This window comes from Chiroxiphia lanceolata, chromosome 3 (genome assembly GCF_009829145.1).
Source record: "Chiroxiphia lanceolata isolate bChiLan1 chromosome 3, bChiLan1.pri, whole genome shotgun sequence".
Lineage (NCBI taxonomy): Eukaryota > Metazoa > Chordata > Aves > Passeriformes > Pipridae > Chiroxiphia > Chiroxiphia lanceolata.
In genome coordinates this window covers 69,097,653-69,111,369 of record NC_045639.1, presented here as the reverse complement: position 1 = coordinate 69,111,369, position 13,717 = coordinate 69,097,653, and the positions used below count along the sequence as shown (strand labels likewise).

At 37.4% G+C, this 13,717-nt stretch overlaps 1 protein-coding gene across 1 annotated transcript in view; it reads right to left on the bottom strand.

Annotated features, from left to right (window-relative positions):
- Positions 1–13,717, bottom strand: part of LAMA4 (laminin subunit alpha 4) — a 106,830-nt gene that overhangs the window by 33,966 nt on the left and 59,147 nt on the right. Inside the window, 8 exon segments of the mRNA XM_032682154.1 lie at positions 4,059–4,244; positions 4,871–4,987; positions 5,628–5,724; positions 6,796–6,917; positions 6,920–6,936; positions 8,924–9,072; positions 11,364–11,480; positions 13,397–13,590. Coding sequence (XP_032538045.1) covers positions 4,059–4,244; positions 4,871–4,987; positions 5,628–5,724; positions 6,796–6,917; positions 6,920–6,936; positions 8,924–9,072; positions 11,364–11,480; positions 13,397–13,590 — 999 coding nt within the window.

Below are 13,717 nucleotides of genomic sequence, written 5' to 3'. Positions count from 1 at the left end.
CCAATTTCATCACATCACATTCCAGTGACATGTTGCCCTTTGAAGGATATTTACACATCACATCAGTTTTCATCTTTAGTTAAATGTAGGTACAAGTAGCTGAGTGTAATGAAATGCAATTTTAGCTGCAAGCTACGTGCATGTAAGAAAGATCCAGCATTCAGAGTTAATTTTTAATGACATGGATTGCCTATAAAGGTTAAACCAGATTTGTAAGGTTTGCAGTTACATTTTAGGGGTTGTCAACTTGCGTCCACCTTCTCTTGTGTTCTTCCCTGCATATTGTTACTCTTGTTTGATAATCACAGAATCATAGAATGGCTTGGGTTGGAAGGAACATTAAAGCTCATCTAGTTCCAACCCCACTGCTGTGGGCAGGGACACCTTCCACTAGACCAGGTTGCTCAGAGCCCCATCCAGTCTGTCCTTGAACGTTGCCAGGAGAAGATAGCAGAGAAGGCAGGTAGAGGGGCTAATCATCAGATATACTGAGACTGTATAAAAGGTAAGAAAGGAGGAGTAGACTCCCATCACTTTTCTATTCTTCCAGTCTGTATTGGCTAAAGACTGAAGCAGCTCTCAGCTTCATTCAGATCAACACAGAATATGAGAATATCCCATGGAATCCTACAGGTCTGCTTCTCTTTGGACAGAGTGAAAAGCTATATTTGCCTCAGTCCTGTTCTCTCTCTGCTTGGCTGTCTTCACTTGTCTTTTACTTTCCAAGTTCAGTGTAGGAGTGTGCCATATAGAGTTTTAGTTATTACAGTTATTCCCATTAAGTCCTGAAAGTCCCTTATGTTCTGGGGTCAGTAATCAGATATTCTATATAACGTCTACTGTATATTAAAAAGCCATTATTTTTAGCAAATTCTCAAAGTAACACAGTAATTCCTGAATGCATTAAAATTAAAGGACCAAACCCAAATGGTATGATAATCAACTTATAAAAAGTTTTCTCTGCCTTTTGAAATTAATGTTCCATTGCATTGGAAAAAAGCCCACATTATTTTTATAGGTAAAAAATTAAAAGCACAGAAAAGGATTTAGCAAATTTCAACCACTTTTCTTTTTTTTTTTAAATAATCCATAACTGAATTGGAATTGCGTTTGATCTGATAGCTTTTAAACTTGGATTTTCATCTGTTTGAAATTTGGTGTACGAAAATTGAAATGCTATTGTAACATGAAAATGCAAAACTAACATCTATTACTACTAGAACTGTTATAAAATCTCAACATAAATATCTTTCTTTGGTCCTTTATAATGGCATTCTTCAACACAGAAGAATATTGATTTTTGATTTTAATAATGGGATGAAGGTAAGAGTGGAAAAGGAAAACTAGTCTTACTAAGTGATGAAATATAAAAAAAGAATAGAAGGGAAACTGTCAAGGAGGATATACCTTGACTGTAACCTTCCAGACACTTTCTCCTTTCATGTTTTTCTTCCCAATCTGTCCTTCATACTGTCTGCTGAAGCCCACCAGTTCCTGCACAATGGAAACAGGCAGTATATCTCAGATATGCTCTCGCCCTTCCAAAAATCGAGTTCAAGCTTTATTCAAAGGCAATCCAGATATGCCAGCTTAGAGGCTTCAGCTGCTTATGGTAGTGCTATCGGTATGATGATCAGGTGTTTTAGTGTTTCAGACCCATCTGAACATTTGTTGTGACTTTCTTTTGGACTTTGGTGGACATTCCTCCTGTCAGATCAACCTCTCCTGGCAAAATACACAGCTGATCTGGGAACACTCCACTGTGCTTGCCATGTCTATATCTGTCTTCCCAGAATCACAGTCACATCTGTCTGGAGCGCTACCTGTGTCAGCCTTCTATGTAGCACTGATCTCTCTTCTCAGCTATTTCCAGCTGATCTTTCTGGCAAAAAACCCCAAACTCATGCCCCCTTTGTACCTTAAAACAAACAAAACAAAAGCCTTCAGACACAAAAATGCCATGGAAAAGCTGCCTCCACGAAAGTACTAGGGCACACTTTGCTGTAGTTTGCATATTAGCATCTCTTCAACAGTGAGTTTGTGGTTCAACAGGCCCTCCAGGCACTCTCCTATGAATGCAGTATTTGCAAGGTGACTCCCTACCTGCAAAACCACAGTCACAGAGAAGACATTTTTGCCAGGCACATCACATAGGAGCTGAACTGTTCTTAACAACTGGTGGTGTATGCCTTTTTGAGAACATAACAAACTAGGAGAGCTGGGCCATCTTAACTCTATTCACTCTTACAGAGCGTCTCAATGCCACTGGAGATATTTCTTCCAGAACAACAGCTAGTACAAGCGGATTTTTTGAATCCTGACTGTCTACTGGTATTTTGAGCATGAAGAGCCAAATGTAGTCTGTGTTGCTGCTCTATCTGCTAAGCTGGCACTGGTAAATGTTAAATGTAAATCAAGTGTAAAGGTGAATAAAAACAAAAACCTTCATGTGTAAGCTACAGCAGACTGTTTCTCTTGGATATTTTTCATACTATTCCCTCCTGGGAGGGCAATCATATCCACATTTACATTATCTTAAATGGGAATTAGAGCCCATAGCCCATAGCCTAAACTCTGCTCTGTGGTGATCAGAAATATTTTACAGCAATGCAACACAATTGCTGTTAAATTAACTATACTCTTATGGAGCTCTGTGCAGTGACTAACAGTGAGCTTACCTATTCCCAAAAGGAGCAGCTCACTGTTTCCTTTAGATGAAAAGCTCAGAGAAATCTGAGATTTTCTCCAGTTCTGGAGACAGAAATTGAGTTATTGAACAGCACTGAATTTCTTCTTGCAGAGGGAACCACTCCTAAACCAGTTCTTGGGAGCACTGGTTTGACTTAACGAAAAATACTAGTATAAGGGTCTAATTCATTACTGAATTCTGAAAATAACATGACCTTTGGGTTTCCCTGACCTAGAGGGAAGAGTGTGACTTTGGGACACTAGAAGCAACATTGGGTTTGGTACTCATTTGGTTCTCAACACCATTTGCAGTAAAATGACAGCTGAGTTGCCAAGTTTCTGATGGACGAGGGACTTAGGGCAGCAGATCTTAGATTCAGACTTTCCGGATATAGAGTCAGTGGAGTTATGGACCTTCTCTGAGGCACTTGCAGAAGGCAAGACATCACTGAACGGTGTTGCAGGTGATGGTAACATCAAACATATGAAGGAAATTATTTTATGGCAAGATTTCCTTGCCATAAATACCTTGGGATTAGTGAGCCTCCTGAGCAGAGCCAGGAATACATTGAGCAATAAATAGTGGTGCTTGTTACCAATTTTTTATTCTGAATATTTTAATTTCTAGATTGATTCTTTCGCAATTGTTCTTTTCCTTCTTTCAACAGTCACTTCATTTCAGCTTCACTCTCACTGCCTTTTTTTCCACTCTTGCCTATCATCTCATTTCAATTTTGTAGTCTGCCCTAGGGGTTTTTTTTTGTGTTTTTATTTGTGCTAAATTTTTCATAACAAGTTTTCCAATGTTTACTTTTTCTTCTTCCCCAATAATAAAAGTGGAATTAATGTGATGTTTACAAGCTTTTCCAGCAATCACCCTGCTTAAATATTTTATTTCCTCCTTAATCCTCTTTGCCCCCTTTGTTTAGACTACAAGCTCATTGAGTCAGGGACCATTTCTCCTGCATGTTTGTACTACTGAGGATGAAAGGGCTCTGTTTTGAAATGCCTACCAATGTTAAAAACCAGAAAACCAAAACTAAATCACCAATCATAATAGCAAGAAGTGTTTAAATAAGCTGTCTACCATTCAGTGTTACCTTGTTACCATGATAAAAATGACTTAGAAGCCAATAAGTCTTCAGCACATAAGTGTTTTAAGTAATTTTTGGAAATGCACAAATATCCAACACTTTTAAAATATAGTCAAGACTCTAGACAACCACTAATTTTTGAAATGATTTCATGGGGTAAAATGTTAGAAGATTATATGCAATGAATATGCAATGTAAACAATTCATACAACACGATGTTATGGTGATTCCCTGACTTTTTAACGCTAAGGAATGGCAAAATTCAGGTCACCATACCTGCATCCCCAGCTGAATGCACAGCATTGTCGTATGCCTCTGAATTGTGCTGGAAATCTTGCAGATTTTGAGACCATAACCTCACGTTCTCACCCATGGGGGTTGTAGCCTCTGTTACTGTCATGGTAGCACTTACAGCCTCTGCAGTCTTCTGTTTAGCTTGCTCCAAACGCTCTCTGGCCGCCACTACAAATAGGGAGTAAGGAGAAATGAACTCTTTCAAAGGTTCAAGTGTGTTGTTTGTCCTGTCCCCCTGTGTGTCCTGTCCCCACCACCGACTCCCAGTGTCCCCCTTCCTTCTTCCTCCCAGTTCATATACTGAGGATGATGTCATATGGTATAAAATACCCCTTTGGTCAGTCAAGGTCAGCTGTTCCAGCTGTGCCTCTTGCTAACTTCCCATGCACCCCTAGTCCCCTCACCAGCCTGGCAGTATGAGAAGAAGAAAAGGCCTTGGCTCTGTGTAAGCCCTGGTCAGCAACAGCAAAAACATCTCTGTATTATCAACCCTGTGTTCAGCACAAATCCAAAACATAGCCCCATACTCACCACTGTGAAGAAAGTTAACTCTACCCCAGTTAAAACCAGCACAAGGATCAAGAAGAATGTTCATAATTTCAGGTGGCAAAACATTTATTTCATTAAGAATGTGTTAAAGCTGGATGTTTGCTATCTGGGTCTACTAGTTTCAGTCAAATTCCTTTAGGCATCCCTAGTACTGAAATCTTAATAGTAACTTCATAGGTCATACGGAAAGAAAAATATGTTCTTGAATGTATGAAGATAAAGCACCATAAAGATAAAGTTCCAACCTGGGTCCGCTGATTGCATTTTTGCAACTGCTCTCATCAGTTGGTTTCGCAGAACATTCATTCGGGCAAAAGTGCCATTAACCTGCCAGCTGGTGTCTGCAATGTTATAATCATTACCTGTGGGGAGAAAATAGGAGGTAAAGTTGAGTGGCATCAAAGTGACATTCAAAAAGGTAAATTTAATTCTGTGGAGGTATGTTATTAGGCATTTAATACACCACAGACCATGGCCTCTTTTAGTACAGGACATACTAGCACTCTTGACTTCACGTAATCTAAAGGAAAAAGCAGCCTTGCAGCTCCCAGCCACTATTTGCTTGCCACAGGGTGTCTCACAAAAATCTGGAGATCTGTATCTCAGTCAGTACTCTCTCTCTTTGCTTTATCAGAAGTGCTGGGAATAGCTGCAACAAGTATACAGGAGAAGTTTTAAGGAACTCAGAAAGTCCCAAAAATTGAAAAGGTAATTCTGCAATTTTAGAGCTTGCTTTTTTTCATGGTGAACAAAGACCAAAATCCTTTTAGATTTTGGTGAAATTGGTGAAATCTAGTTTGCTGAACACTTATACTGTTGTGATTTGCTTTTAGTTGACCTACTAAACTGAATATATTTACCAGTGAACAACTGTTTGCAGGGTCACATATTTAAACAGTGATGTGCCTTAGTGCCTTAGTGATGTGCTTTTAAAATTTACTTTAACATGCATGCCTTTATGTCTTTATGCTGACTGGGAAAGTAGAAAGGACGTATATTTACTGTCATATGCTGTCCGTTGTAGCTGCATGGCTTGGATGAGAAGTTCTTCACTTTTACCTTTGTGGTAAATGACCTGAGTATCAATTCCAACTGCAGCCTACAAGTATGTTCCAAAAAAGAAAGTCAGAATAATGTTTACCAAATGTTCTGCTTTGTCATGTTCGATTATGGACAACATATTACCTGCATATAAATGCAATTGCAAAGTCACTGCAGTTTCGTTAGCTTTGTTAACATTTAAGATTGGCAAAAAAGACTGCAAAGCACAATTTTTTGTTTTAAAAACATTTAGAGAAATGTGTGGTTTTCCAGACAACACTACTGAATAACAAAGGTTCAGAAAGCACAAAAGTCCTCTTAATTTATCAGCTCCAGTTTAGTCAACATGACACTCATGCTGCATGTTAGGCACTGACTACTGTCATCTCAGATAGGTGCTGAATGTTTGCACTGCATGAGGAGCTGCCTTGCAGTCTGCAATAGCATGCTGGAAACAGAGGGCTGGACTTGAAATCCCACAGCCCTCTGGGGTTCAGGCCCCTTTAATCTACCGAAGTCCTTTTGCTATCCCACTAATAAATTGTTGGTAAATAGCATGTATACAGATTGGAAACTATATATGTACAAAAAATACTTATAAAGTATTCTAGAACAGTGTGGTAGTTTGGTCTAGGCCTTCCTTGGTGACTAGTCTGTAGACCAAACTACCACAAACAGTAAGGCCAGAGACAAAATTAGCATCCTTATCCTTACGCTGAGTATATGAGTGGGCTTTGTCCCATTTGAACTTGATTTTCTATGAGAAACAGTGGTGCTTCTGTTAGATATCCTGACCACCTTTCCTTCCACATGGCACTGAGTGAACTAGTAGGACTCAAGCACTAAATGCCAGCTCAGGTTCCCACAAGGCCAGGAAGTTTTCTGGACTTTCACAGAAGTGTCTCAATATGATTCATAACACAGAGCAGCATCACTGCTCAGGGAACTCAGACTGGCAGAATAATTAACCACATAGGATTTAATTCAGGAAATAATAAAGGGAAAGTAGATGTGCAGTGAGAAGTTCAATGCTGCCAGTTAAGCTACATCTTGTTTTTAATTTACACTTATGTGTCTGAAGTCCTTGAAGCATTGCAAAGTAAAAGCTGATGTTATGAAAATTACATACATCTTTAACCCGGTTTGTTGTGTTCAGTGCCAGCAATGCAGCTTTATTTGCTTCTTCAATATAACCAGCAATGTTTTCATACACATTTGAAGCATTGATTGCCCTTTGTACCAAACCATTGAATCAACGCCATACAAATTCCTGGTAAAAAGAGAGTAAGGGAAGAAACCAAACTGAATCAAAGTAGTTTCAAAATGATCAATATTCTCAACATTCTGACTACGTCATCACACACATAAATATACTTAGCCTAAGTGGTAGTCTCTTCATTGTGTATGACCAATCTGAAACAGGTAAAAATTATGTGGATAGAAGGTACTTCCCAGTCATTTAACTCTGGGCATTTTGCACTTAACATCTATGTGAGCAGGAACACGTGACTACTGAGCTTTTATCTTTTTTTTAATCTAAATTAGATATTCCATAAATTAACAGAATAACAGATCTATTGGTAGTCCTTCTTTAGGAATAACTTCTGGCCATGAATGGAAAGACCTGTGTGTGTCAGTGACCAGGATAGATGTGTCACTTGCATGTTTATATTTTCCGAAAGTAGGTGGGAAAAGAGGGAAGATCAGATGAAGAACTACTCGTGGTCATGAAACTTTGCAAGAAGTTAAATTTAAAAAACACAAGACAACTTTGATGGCATGGTTGAGCTTGATTTGCATATTAGGTGATAACTGGGAGATAAGGGGATATTCCAAACAGGCTGGTTCAGGACTCAACCTTCACCTATTAACAATTGTGAATCAATATTATTTTTTAGTGTTTTAGTGATAAGCAGATTTCACAGTATATATGAGAAACAGATTTAAATATAAATATACATATTGTATATTCACTTCAAAGTGTTTGCACACCGAAGGATTGCTAAGTTTCCAGATTCAGTGTTGTTGCAAGAATTTTCAGCTATATTCCCCTAAGGCAAAAGAATAAACCGATCAAATAAAATCTTAACAGGCTAATAAAGCAAACTTATAAAACCAAAATGGTTGAGGTCAGGCAAAATGCTTTAAAGAATTAAAGTTTCACTGTAGGACAATCTCTTAACAAATAAAAGAGTCAGCATATTTCTGTATGGATATTTTGTAATTACTTTTGTTTGCTTTTTGTGAAATTCCTAATGTGTTTGACTCAGTAGTAGTTTTTAAATTATTTTGGCAAGTGAGGAAGGCTAGCCATATGGGGTATTTTCTTTCAAGTGATTCTACTGCTGATCAGTTAGCTGATCTCAGACTGAAATATTGTTTGGTTTTTAGATTGTGTGTAGTTTGTGTGGCATTACAGAACAGTTTCAGATGTCAGCTTTATATAATTGTATAAAAGAAAACCATCTGTTATTTTTTTCTCTATTTTAATCTTCTATATAGGGCGTACTAATATTAAGAAACAACTGGTATTAGGATAACATACTTGAATAGTAGTTTTAAGTTTATCTTCCAAAAGCATATGTCCATGATGTTACTTAAGGCAGAATTCAGTGACATATTTTATTTAAGAATTCATTTACAGCAGTGATTTTTCCATGTGTAGTCCTGATTGCAAATAAGGTCATATTTCAAATCTGTCTAGAATAGTAGATTTGTACTAGTAGTAAGTTAGTAAATTGATGCAATGTTGATGCATTTAGTATCTTCCAGCAAGATAAAAAGACTTACAGTAATTTTTTATTATTACTGTGGGCCAGTTTCACTGGGATGCAACCTGTCGTGGATCAGAACTACTCCATCTGTAAACAAGTTCTTGAACAAAAATTATCTCAGAGCCCATATTGTGTCCTGTAATGCTAAATGTTTTTTTATGTGAATGAACTTACTGACATGAGCTGTTTCTGCCTGTATTGTTTTACTTTTCAGTGATCTACCTTTCCTGTTCTTTTGGTATTGGAAGAGAATGTCATGCAAGATATATGTTTATTCTTTATTCTTTAAAAAGTTTCATAGATTTTACTTAGCTCAATTTCAGTTGTTCCCTCTGAACCATGACAAGTCCTTCTATATGTGACTTAACACTGTTTTGTGTAGTGCCTATTTATGGTCATGGTGTTTCTCCTTGTCTTTTAGTTCATTCAACTGTTTAGTAAATAGCACTTGTATGAACAGAGTCTGTTGAAGTTAAATTTTACCCGTCCAGCTCATCAGCAAGTCTTCTTAGGTTGTGTGTATGATGCATAGCCTTTTCTACCAAATCATCATCAAACAGAGACAGATTGGCTATTTTTTCTTGCAATTCCTTTTTCGCTCCATCTATTTCTGCGTAGAACCCTGATGCATTCTGAACAAATTATGGAAGAAAGGAAAGAAGATGAAAACTGTAAAAAATCAAGTCTGTATTTTGATTATTATGTTTTATTTTACCCTTTTGTATTATTATAATGTCCCTTTTTTTTTCTGTAAAGTTGTTTTATTTTACATTTTTAAGAGCAAAAGAGGAAAGATCTAAAGGTGAATGTCAGTATGGAAAGACAAATGCAGGAAGATAAAAATCAACCAAAACTCCAGAAATCCCTTAAGAAGATATTAGAGACATATACATAAAATACAAAAGAATGATGAGAAATGTCTTACTTTATGTCTTGTATGTTTTCTCCAGAATTGTCCCAATAACAAGCCTTTCAAAGTGAAGTGTTAAGAGATGAGGTAATTAAACCTGATCTTTACAAAAATCCCCTAATTGTGGTTCTTCTAAGGCTGGCAGTTGGGACCCATATTTTTTTATTTTTTTAACCTCTTCTTAGTGAAGACTGCAGGCCAGAAATTAGGTTTTGCAACTTCTAAATAATATCCATAAAAATGAAATAAATATTTCCGTGGTTATTTGTCTCATGTGTCATCCTGTTACTGCATGGGCCCTGGCAGTTGGGACCCATATTTTTTTATTTTTTAACCTCTTCTTAGTGAAGACTGCAGGCCAGAAATTAGGTTTTGCAACTTCTAAATAATATCCATAAAAATGAAATAAATATTTCCGTGGTTATTTGTCTCATGTGTCATCCTGTTACTGCATGGGCCCTGGCAGTTGGGACCCATATTTTTTTATTTTTTTAACCTCTTCTTAGTGAAGACTGCAGGCCAGAAATTAGGTTTTGCAACTTCTAAATAATATCCATAAAAATGAAATAAATATTTCCGTGGTTATTTGTCTCATGTGTCATCCTGTTACTGCATGGGCCCTGGCATTGTTTTGGCCCTGGCTGGCTTCTACTCCCCCAAACCTGTCTCCCTGGGAGTAGCATGGGAGGGTGCCTGTGCCCTGAGTGACAATTTGGCAATTGCTGGAGAGGGGCAGATAGTTTAATTGTACAGCTGTGTGCTGTGCCACATTGTATAAAACAAGCCCCGGCCCCCTTTCTGTCCATGGTATCCCTCATTCTAAGACACCTTGGGTAAGTCTAATTTGTAAATCAGTCCACCTAAATACTATCTATATGTATGTATAGCCAAAGAGAAGTAGTATCCCTTTGCCTTAGCCGTCCTTCTTATACGAAATAGTTGTGGGGAAGACCAAATGGGCTTCACTTTCTCTCCAATACACAATATTGCTGATGTGTTTGAAGATTATAAATTTGGCCTCAAAATACATGGAAAAGGATGAAATGGAGGGAGAGAAAAAGTATGAATGAATGAAACGTGAAAGTGTTTGTTGTTGATGAGGAAGAAAGACGTATAATGTTTGCATACTACCGTCCCTGCAGTGTGAACACCCTCTATGTGTAAACTTATCCACAGCAGTGAGGAACACGAATTGATAAACTGTAATAATTTGTTTTGCACAAAACACAGGAAAACCCCCCCAACATACTGCTTGATCACCCAGGGGTGGTTACAAAGTAAGCTTTCTGTTTTCTCCAGTTATCTTTTCAAAGAAAAATTAATGACTTTTGATATTTGCTTTTGTGTTAAGAAGTGGGCAACTATGACCAAAGTGAATTCTTGTAGAAAATTTTAATTTCTCTTAAATTATTTCAAAATTTTAAAATAAATCATGAAGAAAAAACTAGCTTTCGTAAATATTTCAGTTATCAAAATCCTAGTTTTATGTTCTTCATCTTTTCATAGAAAATCCAAACCCCTAAAATTTAAAAAAATTTCCTACAGCACTATGTCTCATTCGAAACACTGGATAGTAATCTACAGTTCCAGAAGAGGATTTCTATGAGACAATCTGTTTATATATGTTTTACACATTGCCTGGTTTTAACTCTGATATCTGGGATCTTTAGTCTTCTTCCATGCTCACTGGTAGGTAATAGAAAAGGAATTTAGCATATAGTGCAGTCTTTTACCAGAGCATCTTTTGGCATCTGCTTATAATGAAATAACTGAGAACTCTAGAGCAAAGTCTTTCATTAAGCTTTTTCTACAGTAAGGTGTCCTTATAATAGAATTATTTTTTGAGGCAATAAACTGTAATTACAGAGTTTTTCATCCAAGAGTTCTACTTTTTCAGGGGATATTAATCAGTATTTCAGTGAAGTAGTATAAAAAGGAGAGGGTTTTGATTAATGGTCCAAACACATCAAAAATTCAGGACATATCATTTAAACAAATCACTCAGGCACCTACCTTTATTACTTCACTTAAATCAGAGTTGACCTTTTGTGGTTCTTCCAAAATAGTTGTGGCACTGAGCAAAATGCTGTTCACTTCATCCATTTGCTTTTTTACTTTCTCAAGTTGTTTCTACAAAGAAACCCCAAAACATAAATCACATCCAATACGATTTGTGCATTGATAAGATACAGTGTCAAGTTAATTCAAAAGATAGTGGTGAACTAAATAGATTTTAGACATATCTGAAGTCTGATTTTCCCAGACATCTGTAATAGTTACATTTTATAATGTGACTGTGCACTTTTTTGGTTTTGTGAAAGAAATGCTGAGTGATTTTTTTAAAAAATTATTAATTTTATTTGTATTACAGCATACCAGTATTGGAATGAACATTATTCAGTGCACTGCCTGCAGAGACAAATTAAACAGTAATTTTTCATAGTGATCTGGAGATTAGTTTTTTCTGGAGTTTTTTAAAATCTACAGTAGAGTGATCTCTTTTCCTTGTCAGTAGTAAAGCATCTTCCTTCATTGTGAGGAATAATGAAGATCCAACTGGTTAAAAACAGTGAGCAAATGCAACTACACACTTGTCATGGTTTGAGATAGCCATAGTTTGAGATGTGGGAGGGGGAATGGAGGTAGAGGATTGGATTTTGGGCTATCTCAAACCATGACAACACTTCAGGCTTTGCTTCATAATGTGAGACAAGCTGCAGCTTGGCACTGTAATTATGAAAAATGGAACAACAGAAGAGGCTTTGTACTGAAGGATCACAACCTCTTACAGAAGGATTGTGAGAGCAGCACACCTGATTTCTCTATTGAATTATTAGACCTTCCACATCAGCATGAACTTCTATCACTGTAAATTTCAGGAGCTCGAAACTCAGCCTCTGATGCTATGAAACCCAGACGTTGGCCTGAATTGCAAGATTATTCTTCAAATCACAAAACTGCTCCCTAACCCTCTTCTGCTCCACAATCCAAATGAATTCAGCCACTGAAATGAAAACAGTTTCTTTCCTTCAAATGCTCCCAATTCATTCTCCTTGTCATTTTATTCTTTGCTGAAAAAATAAATGAAAAGTTTACGTGGGATATTCTGGTTTTGCATTCCTTAAAGGAAACTTAGGAAAAACGGGGAAAGAGTCACAGAACTGCCGGGAAGAGAAAAAATACTCTTTTTTATATGGTTGATGGATTGGGTACTTTCCTGGGATAAGAGGCTTGAAAATTCAATTTCCTCATCAGCCATATGGGATTTGAACCTAATACCACCACTTAGAGGCAAACATGCCCCACTTCCATGCTGTAGGGGACAGATCTCTGAGCTCTCCTCTGGAACTATTTATTTGAACAGGTCATAGGGGAAAACTGCTGTATCCTTATAAGTAATCTGTTCACCCAGCACGTAGGAAGCCCAATTTCAAGGTACCTATTGTGCAGCAGTTAGACGATGGATTTATGCATGAAGGTGCAAGGACCACCATCTGCTCTTCCTGAAAAAGTGGTGATGCATTTTGTTTAAAGAGGATCAGAGAGAAAGTATGGGTGGAGACAGTATGAATGAACTCAGACCAGGGCACAATGCAGTGCAGAGTCTTTATAATAATTGTTTTCATAGAATATAATTACTTTTGTGAGCATGAGGTCCTTTCACATTACAAGTCAGTACATAATAGGTGAAACAATCCCAGCACAATATTATAGCAGCCATGCTACATGAAATTTCAAGGTTCCTGTGTTTTACTGTAATATGCCTTCCAAGGGTAGCATAAGTATCCATCTCTTCCTTGGTCTGATGAGACACGACATGCCAAAATTTGTCATTTATTGTCACTCCACAAATAAATAAAAGTACCTTGAACTTTCACAACTTGTTTCTTAGAACTGAAGAGTCAAACTCATCCTGCTGACTGGTCCAAGAAATTCTTTTTTGATGTGGTGATTCCTGACTCTAACTTATGTTCAGTCTACTACTTTAAGCAATGGCAGAGATCGAGCATTTGCAGACAAGTTGTGATAAATGTACTGCACAGTACCTCACGCCTTTGGAGACTGGCTGTGTTTTCCTTATTTATATCCTCCGTTTGTAAAACATAGTCAAGTGCCTGGTCTAATGCCTCCTCCAGATCTGACAGCTTCACATCCTGTTCGCTGAGCTGCTCTAGCACATCAGATACTAGGGATCTGGTGTCATTGTACTTCTCATGAAACGCTTCAATTTGCTGTAGCACTAGGAGAAAAATAACAGGCCAATAAATCCAAAGCTTGCGTGTCTGACAAAACTTACGTATACAACAATTTCTGTTGCTATTACTCAGGCAACAGTAAACCACATTTTGTAAAGCTCACTTTTGAGA